General features: G+C 38.4%; 1 protein-coding gene across 12 annotated transcripts in view; it reads right to left on the bottom strand.

The window, feature by feature from the left end:
• NAV3 (neuron navigator 3) overlaps positions 1-17,740 on the bottom strand; it is a 558,174-nt gene that overhangs the window by 91,071 nt on the left and 449,363 nt on the right. For all 12 annotated transcript variants that reach the window (XM_064509436.1, XM_026100313.2, XM_026100316.2 and 9 more), the window contains one exon: positions 16,187-16,306. In XM_064509436.1, the coding sequence (XP_064365506.1) occupies positions 16,187-16,306 (120 nt within the window). The remainder of the gene's footprint in view (positions 1-16,186; positions 16,307-17,740) is intronic.

Below are 17,740 nucleotides of genomic sequence, written 5' to 3'. Positions count from 1 at the left end.
TTCTAAAAATACTGCAGAACATATGTTATTTTGTCTGAGAAAGCAAAGCTGACACTGCATTTAAATTATACAGGGGCAAAATGTATCCAAAATGGTTGGTTGCTGGAAGCAAGGTCCACAGTTTAGTTAGAAACTATTGATGTGTGATATTAAAAATGAATTCATTCTTAGACTTTGACCTTGACTGTCAGGGTCTATGATATAACAAACTTGTGCTGAGAAGGTAACAAGACCACTGGCTAGCTGAGTTTACAGTAGTAAATGTGCCAAAATCTCAAAGTCAGGGAGATAAGGGGAGCTGCTTTAATAAATCATTGCCAGAACAGCAGCCAATCACCCTGGATCTCTCCCCAGCATCCTGACGCTCTCATCTCCCATAAATGTCATCTTGATTTAAAGCCAGAACAGACCAACATGCAGGACTACTGCTTGGCTAAAGCTGCACAAAAAAAGAACAAAACAAAACAAAACAAAATCAAAAATCCCCTATCAGACAGAAAGCTTCACGAAAAGACATAACAGCAATATGGCATATCTAGTCTAGCCAAAAAATTACTCCAGTTAGACTCCCAAGACATCAAAGGCAGCTTACTAACATAAAGCAGGAGATGACCCCAAATAGCTTCAGTATATGAGGGGAAAAATCTTGTTGCAAAGAAATTCTTGCCCTCTTTCTACACTAATAGATGATGGCACAACTTGAGTTGAACAGCAAGCCAGCAAGTCAGAGATGAAATACAAATATAATTGCAGACAGCAAAAACATTCAGTCTGTTGCAATTAGTTAAGTCCCTGCCAGCTTAGGAAACTTGGTCCGCCTCTCATGTTCCAGCCTTCTTAGCTATCACACTTGTTACCACCCACTCTGCAAAGCTGTAGTAATTTCTTTGGATGTTCCATTTCAGCAGCATTTATCATGATGTCAAAGACTTCTTTCCAAATTGAATACTGACAACAGCGTTCTGCTATTTTTTCTCATTTTTGACTACTGTTGCTCTCTCCCAAATTCCAACCAGTATGCAGGATAGAGTGCAGCAGTACACAAATACACCAGAATGAATGCAGGTTTGGCAAGATCAGTACAAGATGCTGAAAGATAAGCTGGAAAAAAGACAGAGCTGCTGAAATTGGTATATAAGACCACATATGCGAACCTGAAAGGGAAGGACAAACATCTTCAAACATAAGTGGGCAGCAAAAATACCTTCTCATACTTACAAAAGAGACAGAATGGGAGGGATGGATAGGTGAATTTAGATTTCAAATAGTATTCTTACTGAGCTAGAATCCCACCATCAAAAATGCAGTGGTGAAAAAGAGATTCAAAAAGAGGTGATCACTATGGGAAAATGGAAGGGAAAGTCTTCTAGTTAATTATTGAGTAATAAAAGATCTCTATCAGCAAAGAAAATCAGAGCTTATTTTGAAGTACAGTCACCTTCAGAAACGTGGGACTACAAGTAAGAGCTTGGCACTCGCTTCTTTGATAAAAAAACAGATGGCAAATATAAGAATAAACATTCAAATGAAAGGAGCTAGCAAAAGTTAAAAAAAGCTAGTAGAGTACAAGAAAGCTGGTCAAACCTAAAAGACACCCCAGGAGGTATAATGGAATTCAATACTGCTTCAAAAGAAAAATGCGAGGAGCAAGAAATGACCGATGTGATTTCAAAGTTCGGAGGTTAAAAAAGTCCTTTCTCGTAAAAAGAAAAGGGGAGGAAACCAATTAATAATATGGATTCAGCCAAGTCTTGCAGGCACAAGATAACGCCTGAGAAGCAGCATTGTGAAGTAATGCTATCCAAATGGGAATAGAGAAGACTTTTATAAAAATATCAGAGGAAAAAACTGGCACTAGGAAAAGAAATCCATTAATGAAGGGGGTCTGACTTTAAACTAACAGCGATTCAGAAATAACTGAGGTAGTGGCTTCTTCTAAGAATCTATCTTTAACAAGAACAATTAAAAATCTGGCAAAAGCTTGGCTATAAACCCCCCTTGCTTTACCAATGATTATTGCTTAAGATTTTTCTCAGATTTGTGGAAAAATGGGAGAAGGAAGAGCTTCACAGAGAAACACCAATATAATACTGACTTTCATAGAATGCATGACTGATTCTAGACGTTCTCATCCAACAAATCTATATTGTGTCTGCCAAAAATAAGTCATTAAACACTACAAAAATGAAAATATACTGAGAAACCAAAACTCTTGTGTTTATTTAACTAGTGGAAAATTAAAGGAACCTGGGCATTAAAATGAAATGGTGTATAAAGACTACAACTTGCTACACACCATGCATTCAATTATTTATTTTTATTAAAAAAATGACTGCCATACATTTTTTGTAAGGCCTCTAATATTAGTTTCAGGAGATTTCACTGAGATTAGAATATGAAACCGGTCGACTCTCAGGGCTCACACAAAGTCCTGATGGCACTGACACGCAGACTTTATTACAAAATGGCAGCAAAATATGCATGAGAGATCTTTAAAAATGCAGCATAGAGGAAAACAAACAGTAGCTTTTCGCCACTACTGCATATTATTCTATTCTGCTAATAAATGTCTTTTTATTCCTGACATAACAGAGCATCTGTTTATCTAGCATTTAATCCAGTGTTCCTCCTTGATCTTATTTATCTGGCTAAAATTTTACACACTCAAATACTGCAGATTAAATCCCCTGGTCCCTCCATCCAAGTTGCACCCAGAACGCATCGATGCCTCTGGGACACATCTTGATTTTCGGAAACTGGGGATGAATGGAAATTAGTGAAATGCCTCTTATAAACGAGAGCATCCCAAAGGGCTCTTGAAGGCCACTTGGCTACACACAGCAGCTGGCAATAGCTGGAGTGTGAAGATAAGGGAGGCACACCACTTCTGCTTGGCTCTTAGGTCAATGGGAGCAGCCTGCAGCGTTTTGGGGACGCTCGCAGCTCTCTCTGTGCCAGGCCTTCATTCTCTGCAACAAAAGCCTCAGCATATTCCACTAAAAGGAGCCATTGCATCCATGCCAAAACCAGACACAACAGAAACACATGCATTTTTTCAGTCAATAGCCTATAAAATGGTTTCAGAGCTGAGCTGGATGAGGATGCAGTGTGGTCTAATTTTCCTGTCATGTTAACCAGAGCCAAAGGGCAACCACATTGGCATGCACACTGTACTTGCCATAGCACATACGCTCTTTGCAATAGTGCTCTCCTCGGTTTTGATATCTTTTATACAAATCTTCAGTAGCCACCGGCTGAAGAACGTCAGGTGTTGAGGAGACAGAGTAATTCTCTTTTGGACCATAATTAGCAACACAGTTTGCCATTTCTTCATGCTGAAGTCATTTCTCTACCATCTCTCTGGAAGCTTCCTGCTCGGGGTTCAGCCAGGCCAACAGTTCACTTTCTGGCTACCCTTTCAACATATGCTCCTTTTGAAGGGTTGCTCAGGAAAGTACTAAATCATTCTGAGTGCTCTCTGGCTAACTGTAGAGAAAATTCAGAGTGTGCTAACATGATCCTTTTCTGGAAGTTTTTAATGGCAAATACAGTACCGTATGTAGAGGCCCACTGGAGACTCACAAGAAAGTGGAGATCATGGGGGGTGGGGTAAGAACTCTTATCTTTTTTAATGGGGCCAAGTATTAAAATGCATATATAAATATTAGCCTGATTAAATATACTACAGACCCAAAATATTCTCATGAGATTGTTCCAGCAAAAATGCACACAAATCTTCTAAAATCATACTGGTCCAACATACTGGTACTTACTCTCCTATTCTCATATCAAGAATAGAAAAAGACAAGGAAGAAAAGTAAGATTCATATCTAGCTGGGTTTCCTTAAAGAGTGAAGGCTTTCTGTGACATGTACATTAATCTACAAATTTCTCCAGGGTCGAATGAAAAGAGAAAGCAATTTGCTAAATCTACAACTTAAGCATCCAGCTCTTGAAGGTAACCACGTAGTGTTCAGGAAGATCTGACCACATGTACTGCACAATCTTTACATTATGGCACACTTTTGCAAATTATATTTTGGAAATACATGCAAAGATGTGGAAGATTCAGTTGTTTTAAGATCATTCATGTGTTTTTCTGCTTTCCTAAAAGATGAACAGTCTCAAGCCCTACTTTTATCAACAGTTTTGTTACTTCAGTCTCCATCGTGCAAATGCTCATAAAATTAACAGGTTGTTTATAGTCCCTAGTTTTTAATCAAAAGATCCTGATTTGCTTTTCGTAAGTTTTCCAAGTTTTCCTTTTTCTAGCATATTTATTTCCTAATAGCTGGGCTCAGGTTTTCAAATAAAAATCCTACAAATCCAGGTGTGAGAAACTTAAGTTGGGGGGATTCTTTCTAGGGTTTATGTTGGACTTTTATCCCAGCTTCTCATAGAAACACACAGCTGAAACCCCAGAAGCTATTACTTTTTACAAAATGTAGGACTGCCACTCAAATAAAACATGGTGGTTTCTCAGCAGCTAGTAGCATGAACAGTAAAATCTGATGAGAAATGAACTTGGAATCTTGACTGGTCCCCTGGTCTCAGTGTGGTATAGAGCAGTCACTAGATTGTTTTATGGCATGCCTAGTAAATTATACACAAGCACTTTTAAATGCTTCTGTGAATATCTGCATGTGTATCATTATACTTCTTCCTCAAAAGGAACCCCGTGTGTGGAAGAAAGAGGGGTTGAACAGGACACGGGGCTGGATAAGCAGGAAAAAAGCCAGCTTTATAAGGAGCATTCCGCTTATAAAAGGGAGTATCATCAGCAAAAAATCTGAGATCATTTTAAGTTGAGGTGTGTATATATAGGAAGCAGAAGCCAATAATCAATTCTTAATGTTACTTAGGATATATTATCCAAGTGTATATTTTTTCCAAAATCTGTGACCTACAGAAAATAAAGAAAAATCTTTTTAAAAATTTCTTCCCTTTAATTTTTGAAAAGCTGAAGTGTTGATATCAATTTGACATCGTAGTTACCTACGGAAGGCCACAACTGTGAACTCAGAAATGCACTGACTGAACTCAGAAATCTTCTCCAAATAGAAGGGCAAAGACTGTTTTCCTCAGGCAGTTTAATATTTGGTGAAATGAACTCAGTGTTTGTCTTTCACTACTGTTTTTATGGAGGATGGAGAACAGCTGACGTTTTTAGAATGGGCCATAGTGGAGAAGATGCTTGCCATGTTCCTGCAGCTACAAGAGAACAAATATCACTTACAAAACACTACACTGCTCAATTCTTCCTTCTATCAGAACCAGGTCTAGTGGGAGAAATGGAGGCCCTGTCAAAGAAATAGCTATGGCTCCTGGCCTAACAGCTAGTCAAACTCACTTCTGACTGAGGACCAATACTGCATGCAGCATTGCTGACCAGCTACCTTCAGCATTCATCCCCTTTGTGCTGAGTTATACAAAATAGCTGTGGCAAATCCAAGAAGCTGACAGAATTCTTTCAAAGCAGCAACCCAAATTAATAAACTATGCATCATAAATTTCTCATGATGTAGGCAGTTGCTACTGCCCACACTGTAAATCTGCAGAAACTGAGTCAAAGTTCTTGGGGCTTACTTAATGCTACTCAGCAATTCAGGGGCACCCTGGAATAACACTCATACACAAACCCAGTCTGCTTAAAATTTCCCATCATTGCCAATCCAATAGAATCATTCCCAAAGAAAATAGGATGGGTAATTTTACAGTAAAAACAGTTTAGGGAAAGCTAATGAAAATCTAGTTAGAAACTCTGTTTTTATAATTTATCTAGAAGGCTTTAAATTAACATCATCAATATACTTTATTTTTTAATACACACAAATTTATTTCTCCTACGTAATTTGCCATTGAGTTTATCCACTTTATAGTCATCCATTTCTCAAGAGTATTACTATATCATTAATTTAAATGATTAAAGAGAGAGAGAGAGAGAGAGAGAGACATACAAAATAGGAGACCATAAATTTCTTTCCTTCCTGAACAAAGGGAAAATACTTGTAAAATAGAGCCAATTCAGTTATTTTTTTACACATCAAAAGATTTGGGTCATATGTGGCACACTAAGGCAATTCTTTTCATGGAAGGGAAGAATTTTAACTCAAGGAAAAAAAAAAAAAAGAATAATTCCTTAACCTTGAAGAAACACAATGAACTCTCTTCCAAAAGCTTTGCTGCACAGAAACTAGTTTTCCTATAATGGAGTCTTTCTAAAATCTTGGGAGGGCAATTCCTTCCACTAAGGGATTACCCTGTTGTAGCTGATAGGACTACGTATGGGTGTGTGGCTTCCCTGCTCCACTAGATTTTTTTTTATTTAAAACAAAACCAAACCCAGAAGATTATGTTTTCTCTTTTTTAATACTTCAAAATGGGTGAGTTTCATCTCATTTAAACTAAAAGTTAGCTGTCTAGCTACTTGGTTGGTATGATCAATAGAAAGAGATAAGAGCCTCCAGATGGTGGTTCACAAGTCATGAAGATTATACACCTTTACTGATCACTTGTCTCTCATAAAGCATTATAATTCCTCCAGTTCCCCAGACACAGACCACTCTTTAAATTTTGTCTACATTGGTATTTGAATCTGGCAATGAGTATCTTACAAAAAGACGCAGACTTGTTTTTAGAAATCAAGACACGGACAGTCCACCTATTTTCCTCATGGCTTGTTCCTAAAGTTCATGACCCTGCCACTGAAATTGTGTGCATATTTCTTGTTTGAATCAATAAATTTTCAGATTTCAGGCACTGGCTTTCAACATTAATCTGTTCATCAATGAACAGTCTGGAGATTTGTACTATCTTACTAAATGTTTTTTCTCTGCAGTCTCTGTTCCGGAAACTGGTTCAAATCCTACCCATCTGAAGTATTTTATTTCACTTATAAGTCAGTATACTGAATAGCTGATTTAAAACTGTAGGATATTATAATAAAAAAGAATCTAGATTATATCAATAAGATTTATTTCTAAACAAAATACTTTGAGGAATGAAAAATACCTGTTCTGTCAATTATTTTACTTCCCAGGGCAATGCAATTATTTTCAAAGCTGCACATGCTTTTAAAATTCAATAAAGCAATTTTCTTTCTTTCATGAATTTATCCACTCAGCAGTTAATAGGACTAGCAGCCATTTTCTGTTCTCTCCTGCAGTATGAAACAGATCTGGAGCACAATGCATCCAAAACAAATATAAGAGAAAGTTTAACTACATGGAAATTACAGCTGGTGCACACAGGTAACAGATTAAAAGCTTATTCGTTTAAGTGAATTTTAATTATGCAAAGTTATTTTTTGGTTTCACTCAAATAACGTATTTTAGATCATTTAATCCACTAAGCAGGTTTGAATTATATATACTCTATCCTTTTGTACAAAACTTCTTTTGTAAAATGTACTGAGGGTTCCACTCTTAAGTTTACACATCTGATCCTGCTTACATTGTTATGACAATCTTTTGTTTACAAAGGAAATCTTTGAAGACTTAATATTTTAACAATTAGATACAGATGAGATTAGTGCTGTAACTTCAAAAGAAAACAAACGCCAAGCACATTGCTGCACCAAGCGTTTCCCTGCGAGGAGATGAAGCTGTCACCAGGGACCCTCACGAGGGGCAGGAAGCCTCCAGGACAGCACTCTACCAACAGATTCAAGAGGGAGGATTGCCTTGTCCTCAATCAGAAGAGGACTCAGAAGTGACACAGCTAAGATTTATAAAGTAAAATGTTGCTACAAGCAAACAGAGGGTTTTTTGTCAAAGAGAAAGGTGAACCCATGTCGGCGCTCCACCGCAAGCGGTATTCTCCCCACTGGCTGGCGGCTCTGCTGCCGTGCTGTATCCTTCCCAGCCTTTCTTCCAGGACTGCCCACTTCGAACATGCTCTATAGACAGCTTAATGGGTTCAAAGTCCATTTCTTTTTCTGGCTCTCATGTTTTTTAACCTGCACAGCTTTAGCAACGTCTTTCTTCTTTTCACTTTATTTAATCATAAATAATCCATGACCAGCTTCTGGCCGGATGCTGGCTCTCTGTCTTGGCCATTAATGGTGAAGCTATCTTACACCAATCCAGATTGCCAATGCAAAACGTATCAACCATCCCTGTTCTCCTGCAGCCCCAGGAAAGACAGGGTTATGGCTTTGCTCTAAGAGCAGCCCATTGCAAGGAAAAAGGTCAAAACTCTTCCGTCTCCTGCTGCTTCCTCAGAAGCAGCCCTATAGTTCAAGTAGCAAAGATGTACTTGATCCCTTAAGATGCTAAGCTCAATTTAACTCCATCCTTCCTTTCACCTACCTGTTTCGTCCACCTGCCAACCAAGAAGCATAGCTGCTGTACGTAACAGCAGGAAACAGCTGGCAGAAGGGATCGTTATTCCCTTTTTTCATTACCGCGTGGGGGTGCAAACTGTGCACCATGGTAGGGTGCTCTGTTTTTCTTGGTGTCTCTCAGCATTTTAGAGGCCTGCTGCAGCTGCCAAATCCAAGAGTTCTTTAACATGAACTTGTATCTAAAAAATCCAAGGCAAGCGGTTTTTATAGCACTTCAAATGAAGTACTCGCCATGAAAGCATTAACTGGAACATTCTTATAAATTTGTATGTTTTGTTTGACAAGCAAGCATGTATACTCGTATCAAGAAGTACCTCAATCTGGTAAGGAGCTATTTTAAAGACAGTTCTGCAATAAATGACTTAAGTAATAAACAAGAATATTTTACTCCACAAGGAAGTGGGTCCCTCTGAGGATTACATAAATCAAGACAATTTAGAATAAAAGATAACTTAGTGATCACATGATGCTGCATCTCAGACACTCAATTTTAAAAATCACAGTTTTTATGTACAGACTTATGAAGCATCTGTCTAAAATAGGCCATGTTTGTTAATGGTAGAACTGTAATCTCAATTGTGCCTATTTTATTGTACATATCACTATGATTTTTTTTAATAGCCATGCAGGAGAATAAAATTGCAGCCTTGTTTCCTCCAGCCATCAACCAAATCAAGGCATTTTAAAGGCCCCTGGAACGTTTCTTGACTTCAGGATTCAAATATGTATCACGCACAAACGATTCAAATTCTTTCATTTTATATTTAAGCCTGGGGTACTTTGGGCAGCAATCTAAATCTTGCTATGAATGTTGTGTTGTAACACAAGCGAGGCAGCACACTAGTCTTTGCTGATAGCAATGAGGTACAGTAGAGTAGAGGACCACAAAGGTGTTGCTACTGAAACTCTAAACTGTCTTAGGTAGTTATTAAATATACCGGTACTTTCTTTGGAAGTAGACTACAATCAAAATAAGACCTAGATCTTTCCTGAAAGGAAGTATTAGCAGTCTGTTAAAAGATGCCAAATTCTGCCTCACTTCAAAGAATTGGTAAGTATCTAAACCAAACTTTGAGATAAGCAGAAATAAAGAATGCAAATAGAAAGCATGACACTAGTACACAGCTCCACACCACCCACTTTGGAAAAGTGGATTTGTGAGAATGTTAAATGCGTCAGCCGCAGACAGACACCCTTCAGTTTAATGACACTGCAGCAAATTACATGCTCAACTCGTTTAGCACCATGAGGGTAATTCACTTCCATTCCTCACAAAGACTAAAAACTTATGTCCATGAATTCCTTTTTCATAAAACTGAAATTAGTTGATATTGTCCCTTTTTCTGTCACTTGAGAAAAAATGAAAAAGAAAAAACTTCATTTGTCCTTCATTTCACATAATCACTTGCAGCTCATTCTTATTTTAAAGTAAACATCTGCCATGCACTATTCTTGCCTTTTCTGAGTGTCATTTCCTTATGTAAGTTGAGTGCAAATAAATATTTCTGCAGACATGATGCTGTAGGATCACGACAGTTTAACATACTAATGACAGCATGCTAACAATGCAGTTCATTTGTCAACTAATATTAATTAAATATCTGAACCTTAAAACATACACGGCTGTTAAATGTCTCCATGTTTTGGTTTGTAGTTCTGTGGGCAATTTCTATAGATAATTAAATCAACTATGGGGAAGGGGACAACCCCATAGAGTTAGATTACAGTCCAGTTGTTCCGCTTACCTTATATTGTCCAAATCCCGACTTTTGAAAACATGACCAGAAATACTCAATTCAAATACAATTCTTTCTAAATTAATAATGCTGCACAATATCAAGTTACAGAGATTTTTATTTTTCACTACAATCTTTAAAATAAGGCATTTATCCTCAAAGGGTCCTGAATACCTAACAACATAATGTGTCAAAAAAACCAGGAGTGCTCCTTTTGACATAATTATTAGACTTCGCATGCATGAGTACACATATATCTATGCTTTAGGTACTTAAATTTAGCATCCTTAGTTGGCAGAAGCACAATAAAAACTAAGAAATTGAAACAGAAAATGAAACTGAGACATTGAAATAGATAATTCTAACTAGTAACTTTTTTGATAGCCTAACAGATGCCAAAACAAGGGAAGATTTACACTAGAGATTATGGAAATGCAAGATCATTTGAGAATAATAAAAGCAAATGGTGGGAAATGTTAACAGCAACAGCTGTGAAAGGAAATTATGGAAGATTAAAGGTAGAGAAGATAACAACAATAATAAAAACAGTTTTAAATTTAAATTGCTCCACAAGAGAGATTCTTTAATTACGCTTTCTGGAGATATTTGAGTAATAACTGCAAAAACAGTGAGGTATAGATATTTATAATTCTTTCCTGTCTTAAGAACATACTAAATACTATAAAATCACAGCCAGGAAAATTATAGCAGATCACACGATTGGATAAACCAAGCCGACTTTAAGAGCTAAAATGACTTTTTAAATTTGTGCCACACAACAGCAATCCCAGGCATACTTAGCAATGAAAGCAGGTGCAGCAAAAGCATAGGAAGCCTCACTACAAAGTTCATTATAGTAGAATGGCAGAATAGGTTTTGCCCGAGAAAGTCTTAAAAGGTAAAAAATAAATGTATCTACTTAATGACTTATTATTTATGCATTATCTCCTATCTATGGGACAAATATTTATATTATTGCCATAGATGCTGTTACCAGAGTTTGATACAGCTGCTGTGTTGGGGATGGAAGAAAGGGCAGAAGGGCACACAATGAATAGCACTAATGCTGTGCTACATGTTTCCTGTAACTATCTTTAGTAAATCCCATTCTGCTACCAGAAGCAGCAAAGAGGACAGGTAATGGTAGTAAAGTGATCAAACAGTGACCCAGTGATCACATCAACACCAAACTGCAGTGACTAATGGCAGAAAGTACAGCGTTATTGTACTGCTGAAATACATGACACCAAGCAAAAGTGTCGGGTGAGGTAGGTAATAAAGAAAGTATGCCTGCCCACTGAACCGCATCCCAAAGGGTTAAATTCCCAGTGAAATTCCCAGCAATTTCAGTGTACTGCCAAAATTTTTAAGAATGAAAACAGGCACTGTATTCTATTAGGATTTTAAGTTATTGTTCATGATCTCTTTTGGCCTTTCCTGATACTACCAACACTGTGAAACAAAGCTCTCGGTTCAGTACCCCAAAATTCCAAAAGTACAGTATCCCAACTCGAGATGCATCTGCTCAAACAAATACCAGAAGAGACTTACAGTCATTCAGGCAGGAAATTAGTTAATAAACTACAGGCAAAATCTGGAGTTATTTTATTATAATTATAATTAATAATGTACTATGGTGATTACGGTTTGGCTGAGAACAAACAGGCCAGCCTGAGCTAGTCTAAGATAACTGCCAAATCTTCTGCACATGTGACAGACAGTACAAGCATTTTAAAGACTCCCTGTACATACAAACTCTGAAACTGTGCAAAAGGGGCTCAGATCAGTGCAACAAGGTAGCTGAAGCAGCTCTTGGCACACTAGGCAGCAGAAACTACCATTAAAGGTTTGGACTTCATCTAAAGAAAAGGTGAAAAAGGTGCAGTCAAGGCATGTGAGGGGAAACTGGTTGTACGTTTGTTGCTAGGAAAGCAAAGGAAACTGTGACTTTTGATACAGTGTGCTAAATTCACCTGGTATATGGGGTATACGGACAACATGGTTAAACTCAGTGGAGCTATATCTCCTTCTAAAAGGGATTGATTAAACTATCTTAAAAGCTTTTATCAACAACACAGGGTTGTTTGGAACTTTTGCAACTTACTTTTCAATAGACCTGTTTTTTCCCAAGAACATAATTCATTCTGTTTGCTTATGTCTAATCTCTTTTGGCTCATTTACTTTGAAAAAGGTTTTGAACTCCAAGAATGTTCCTCAAATACTCCCTCTATAAGTCCCAGCGGGCAAATGCTAGAATGTAGAGGAGGAAGACAGAACAATAAATGAAAAGTAATAATACACCACAGAGAACTCTCTCAGTCACATCCCATGTTACACCCACTGCAAACCATCCATCTTTCTACTCTAAATGAATTTCTCATGGTATCTGAAGCAAGGTAACTTGCAAGGCAGATGCACTTAGAGACCAAAAAAATGCCCAAAATTAAAAAAAAAGCAAAAGGAGAAAGATACAATTGTCAGCATCTAGCACCCTTCAGTGTCCCTTCATCCTTTCACTGAACCATTATAATTCTTTCAGTAGAACAAGAGATTATTCTGTATTCCTTTCTAAAGCAATATGCTTTCCAGAGCAATACGCAAGCAATACTCAAGCCTTAGCTAATGCGGTGTTCATGTGTTTTACTTCTTATTAGTAATAAAATATTACTTGTTCCATGAACAATTTCATATTATCTGGATGAGCTCTCACAGGCTAAGTTACCACAAGGAGATCCTTCAACAGTTTGCTCTTTGGCATTTGCCAAAGAAGCGGTGCAAAGAAGCAGGCTTGAACCCGAAACTGATTGGAGTGGAATCACTTAAACTGTGGACCTGATTCTCTTTTTACACCAGTTTCATGCCTTTAAATTTAATGAATTAGTGCTGATTTATCCATGAAATGAGAATCAGATTGAAAGTATACATTCGCAAGAAGTGACATTACCCTTGGATATATCATTAGCCCAACCTACCTGAAGAATACTGTACTGCCATCCCACAAACAGAAAAAGCTGTAAAATGTTCACAGAAGCTGTAACTGAGGTTGCCAGAGGAAACCCAAGGTCAATTACCATCAGGAACATGAAGCTGCTGCCAGCAAAAGTTGCTGGCTGTAGTGATGGACAGAATACTGAAACTTCTCTTCCTTGGTTCCTACTAATGTAAATTAGATATTTGCAGCATATCATTTATTTTCTCCTCGCACAGAGATGCCAGCAGAGTCCTTTAGAACAGAAAGGCCAGGGCAAATCATGCCAATTATGAAAAATGCTTATATTAATGATACTACAGACAGCATGCACCTGTCCTTCATAGACTACAGGGCTGATAAAAAGGAGAACAGTCCCCTTACATGGAAGTGCAGCATATAGGTGGCAAGGCATACCTTGGCACAAACCCTATTATTTTTTCCTCAGAGTACAAAGTAGTATCTGAAATGCTACATGGGTAAGACAAAATTGAAGGTACTTGGGCTGTTGTGAAGGACCAAAACCTATCCTAACAAACAAAGAAAGAATCTCAGCAATCTCTGTATTGCTTTTGCCACCTGATTTCATATCATAAATGTAACATACATTTTTGAAGAGCAGGATAAGCAGCTTTTTTTTTTAGTGGCCTACTACAGTTTTTTATGACCCATTTTGGCAGCCATGAGTTTTGTTATCATCAGAACTCATAAAAATAAGCAATTTTTTCACACTTCGTAAACACTTTCTTGCTGCTTCAAGGTACAGCATATACTTATAACATATACAAACAAAAACCTGTGTCAAAAGAGCATGATTAAGGTTGTAAAATGAAGCATTGAAAAGTCAGAAAATGCTAGAATTGCCAAATACTTGTGCTTTATGATAAAGTTTTAATTACATGATAGCATACAGTATCTTCCATGGCACTCCTTTTGCAGGGTACAGAAGAACCAGGGGTCCTGCTTTCATTCTTGGTGTAAAGGGAAACAGTCACTACAGAGTAAATCCTACTTCATATCTGTAACCTTAAGCTCAAAAATTTGGGCCTTGCTCATGCACTTTGCTAATGCCAAGAGCAGTTTGAGAATGTATGGTGAAGATGGAATATATGGAGATTTTAGTTGCTGAGATCAAATAAATCATTCCTGAATATGCATGAATCCCAATTTCTTAAAAGCCTTGTATCTTGCGTAAAGTTGGTCAAATTTTCTCTCCAGACTAGATCCTTGACTCAAAATAAATCTCCTGACAAATCTGAAATCCCTGCTCCAAAGCCTAACAGACGCTAGACTTGGAGATGAAAGACTCAGAAACAGCACAGTAGTTTTTCGCATTACATTTTCTAGCCAGTCTGACAAAGCTATATAAACAAACCAAAATAGATTTGTGTACTGGGAAGTGCTGGACAATCTTATTAATAGAGAACTGATGACAGCTTTCCTGTAGTAACATGCAAAACTTGTAAGTACCTGCACATTATACAGAACAAATTAACACATATATTACAAAATAACTCTTGAAAACAAAACAAAAACATAGATTTTTCAAGTGATATCTAGAGTCTGAAGAATACGAGTAAATTTGGACCTCCTTTTTCCAGGGAAAATGTGGGTGGTTTGAAATCTGTGTGTGAATATTGTACCGTGGGAAGACTTGTAATAACTTTGAATCTCAGGTGAACGAAAGACACAGAGAAGCACAAAAACGTGGGTGTTAACAACATTCTCTGACTTTAATTATATGATTCCCATCCTCCAAATTTTCCACCCTCTCTCCCACTTTAAGCTTAAGGTTCTTGTTCTCACATACAGAGCTCCACAAAAGTCCTCCTGCCCACATCTCATGTCTCATTTTCTCCTTCTGTTGCTGCCTGAGTTCTATCCAAATTATTTTCTTAAACGCCCACTGTACACTTTCGCTGGGCTTTGTATCACATCAATGCTTGCATTCCAAAGAACCAACCAGCGTTCATTTGAACTGTGATCTAAAATAGACTTTTTCTGCAAGGTCAACAAATGCTAATATATTAGCTAAAGAAACCCGTTTTTTTAAGTAATTGTATCCAAAGATGAAAACTGTCTCCTTTATCCTAGTGCACTGCATGCACTGTTTGACTAATGCAGATTTTATCTCATTTGTTTCATGGATACTCTGTCATCAGAAACCTATGAAAAGTAAAAATAATATCATGGATAGGTTAATATCCTAGAACTTCTTCAACTAATTCGCTGGATTTGTAAAACCAAAGCCACTCTGTGAACCTTTCGTCCCTTCCTGATTAAACACATTTTATTCCTTAAGAGAAAACTGATTTAAAAAAGATGGGACTGAAATCAAACCCCTAAATCTGAAGACTGCCAAACTTCGCAGCTGCTCTTTATCTGTATGATGGTCTGACCAAAACCTCAGAGCTGACAGCTGTAAGTTCTGCAAAAGTTGGGTTATGCATTTATATTTCTCAGAGATGGATGCAAGCCACCAAATCTGAATCTACTTTCAGCTCAAGGAAAATAAAGAGAAAACCCTTGCCTAATCTGGACACCTACCAGTGGGAGCACATTTTTATGGGGGCATAAAGGCAGGGTAGTGTTTTCTCCTTTTCCACACTGCATAGAGAATCGGATATAACCCCACTTCTTGCTTCCCACTGCTCATGGGTGTTGCTTTCTTCTAACACCTCCAGAGGTCAAAATGGGAGGAGACAAACAGAGCGTCATCGTCCCAGCCAACCCCAAATGCTCTGACCAGCTGCATCAGGCACACACAAGCTCTGCTATATTTGGACCTCGTATATCCTCCCTACCCCACATCCACCAGTTGACAAGGCAACTTGTAAAAATGCTGCCCTATTTCAGAGATTCGAGATTGCAGACAAGGTCTGGACTCCTCAGTAGTTTTTCTTACATTTTCAAGAATAAATTCTTCCTCTAAATTCCCATCTCTTGTGAGACATTAGCTTTTTCCCCACTCATTGCAGTATTTGACATGCTTTGCCCTGTGGCCAGAAATGTAGCAGTCTCAGAAACTTGCTTTCTTTTGCTACTCCTCATGAACAATAGTGTGATATATTAGCAGGCATGAAGGATGAAAAACATCTGAAAAATCTCAGACAGCTTCATACTAAGCAAAGCAGTTACCTGTCTGCATCCACAGTCACATCGTGAACCCCTCTCTGAATGACGTCTCGAGAAGCAGTTAGGTCTGGTATTCGGTTCAGGCTTCTTGTATATAGGTTGAGTCCTCCATCTGTCATGTACCTGAAAATAAATGTGTGGCCAATCAGTGGGAAATGCAGCCATCTGGCAACTATGCTTCGTTCTAAAGTTAATGGACTGTAGAATTCAGATGTTTAAAGTAAGGGCTGCCCTATTAGTTGGTAGACTTGTCCTAAACGTTCTCAGTTTGTGTGCCCGGTGCAGTGATATAGGGCATGTCCTTATTTTCTACGATCTTCTGCCTTTTTTTGATGGCTTACAGGGAAACCTGTTTTGTCAAAACCTATTTAGAATGAAGTTGTCAAGTATCTTAATAAATTTTTTAAACTTTAAGAACTGCAGTCTTGTCAAAGAACAGCACCAGATGCAAGAAACTTAACTCCACGGGGAAAAAAAAAGTGTCATCCATCTAAGTGGGAAAAAAGATAACAGAAATTGAGAACCCAAATTTGTAGTCCCTTCTCGTGTGCAATCACTCAGATATGAAGACAGACACGCACTGAAGACACCCACCTTATAACAGCAATTAAAGAATCTGTTTGTTTATATCCCTGTTGCTTTTCCTTGATGCCCACCACTTCACGTTCCAATGAATGACGAATGAATAGAAGAGGAAGCATAGCACTGCTTACTCGCTAGAGAGCCACTAAAAGTTTCTGAATTTCAAGCAGCAGCAAATAATTTCTGAAACACCTACCTACAATTTATCCCTATAAGGGATTTAAACTTTGGTGCTTACAACCAAACCACATCACAAACCTGTCTCACTCTGAAGACCTGTCCATTATTTCTCAAAATACCTTATGTTAAACCATCTTCCTTCTTATGCTTTTCCTTTCTACATCTCCCCCTTGCTGTTTTTATAACTTCAATACAGTAACCTGCTACGCAGTTTGCAAACATTTCTTTGTAAAGGCCCACGCACATCTATGGCACTGCACTAGGTATAATATTAACACAGACATGCGCACGCAGAAGCGAAATCTGGGCATATCTCTGTGAAACTATTCCAGGTAAATAAATTTACAGGCTTACTGAAAGGGGTGCTGTCCCAGGGCTGGGAGGATGGTTAAAACGACCAAGTGGAGTTCACCCAGTTCAAATAATCTTTAATGCCCGTTCTCCTAGAGCCACAAAATGGTGCCACCCAAACCCATCTTTCAGTCGCAGCACATGTCCAGCTACATTTTGCTTGAGTAACTCCGCGCAGCCCCTGAAACACAAGCCAAGGCACGTGCACAGCACCGGCGCTCCAGATGCGTGCCGGCCCCCTCCCCGCACTTCCTTCGGGAGATGATTTAATTGCAATCGAGTGTGGCAGGGAGCGAAGAGAGCAGCCCGGGAGCACCGGCCTCCCCGCCACGATTCGGGGTGGTCCAGGGGCCCCGGGAGGCAGCTGCAGGGCACCGCGCTGGGGGGAGGCAGCCGCCGGGGCATCAAACCACAACGGCTTCACTTGTTTGTTTCTAACTAAAC

Source organism: Dromaius novaehollandiae, chromosome 1 (genome assembly GCF_036370855.1).
Source record: "Dromaius novaehollandiae isolate bDroNov1 chromosome 1, bDroNov1.hap1, whole genome shotgun sequence".
In the NCBI taxonomy this organism is placed as follows: Eukaryota; Metazoa; Chordata; class Aves; order Casuariiformes; family Dromaiidae; genus Dromaius; species Dromaius novaehollandiae.
Note: the sequence above shows the minus strand (reverse complement) of the source record. Positions and strands in the feature narration are given on the sequence as shown.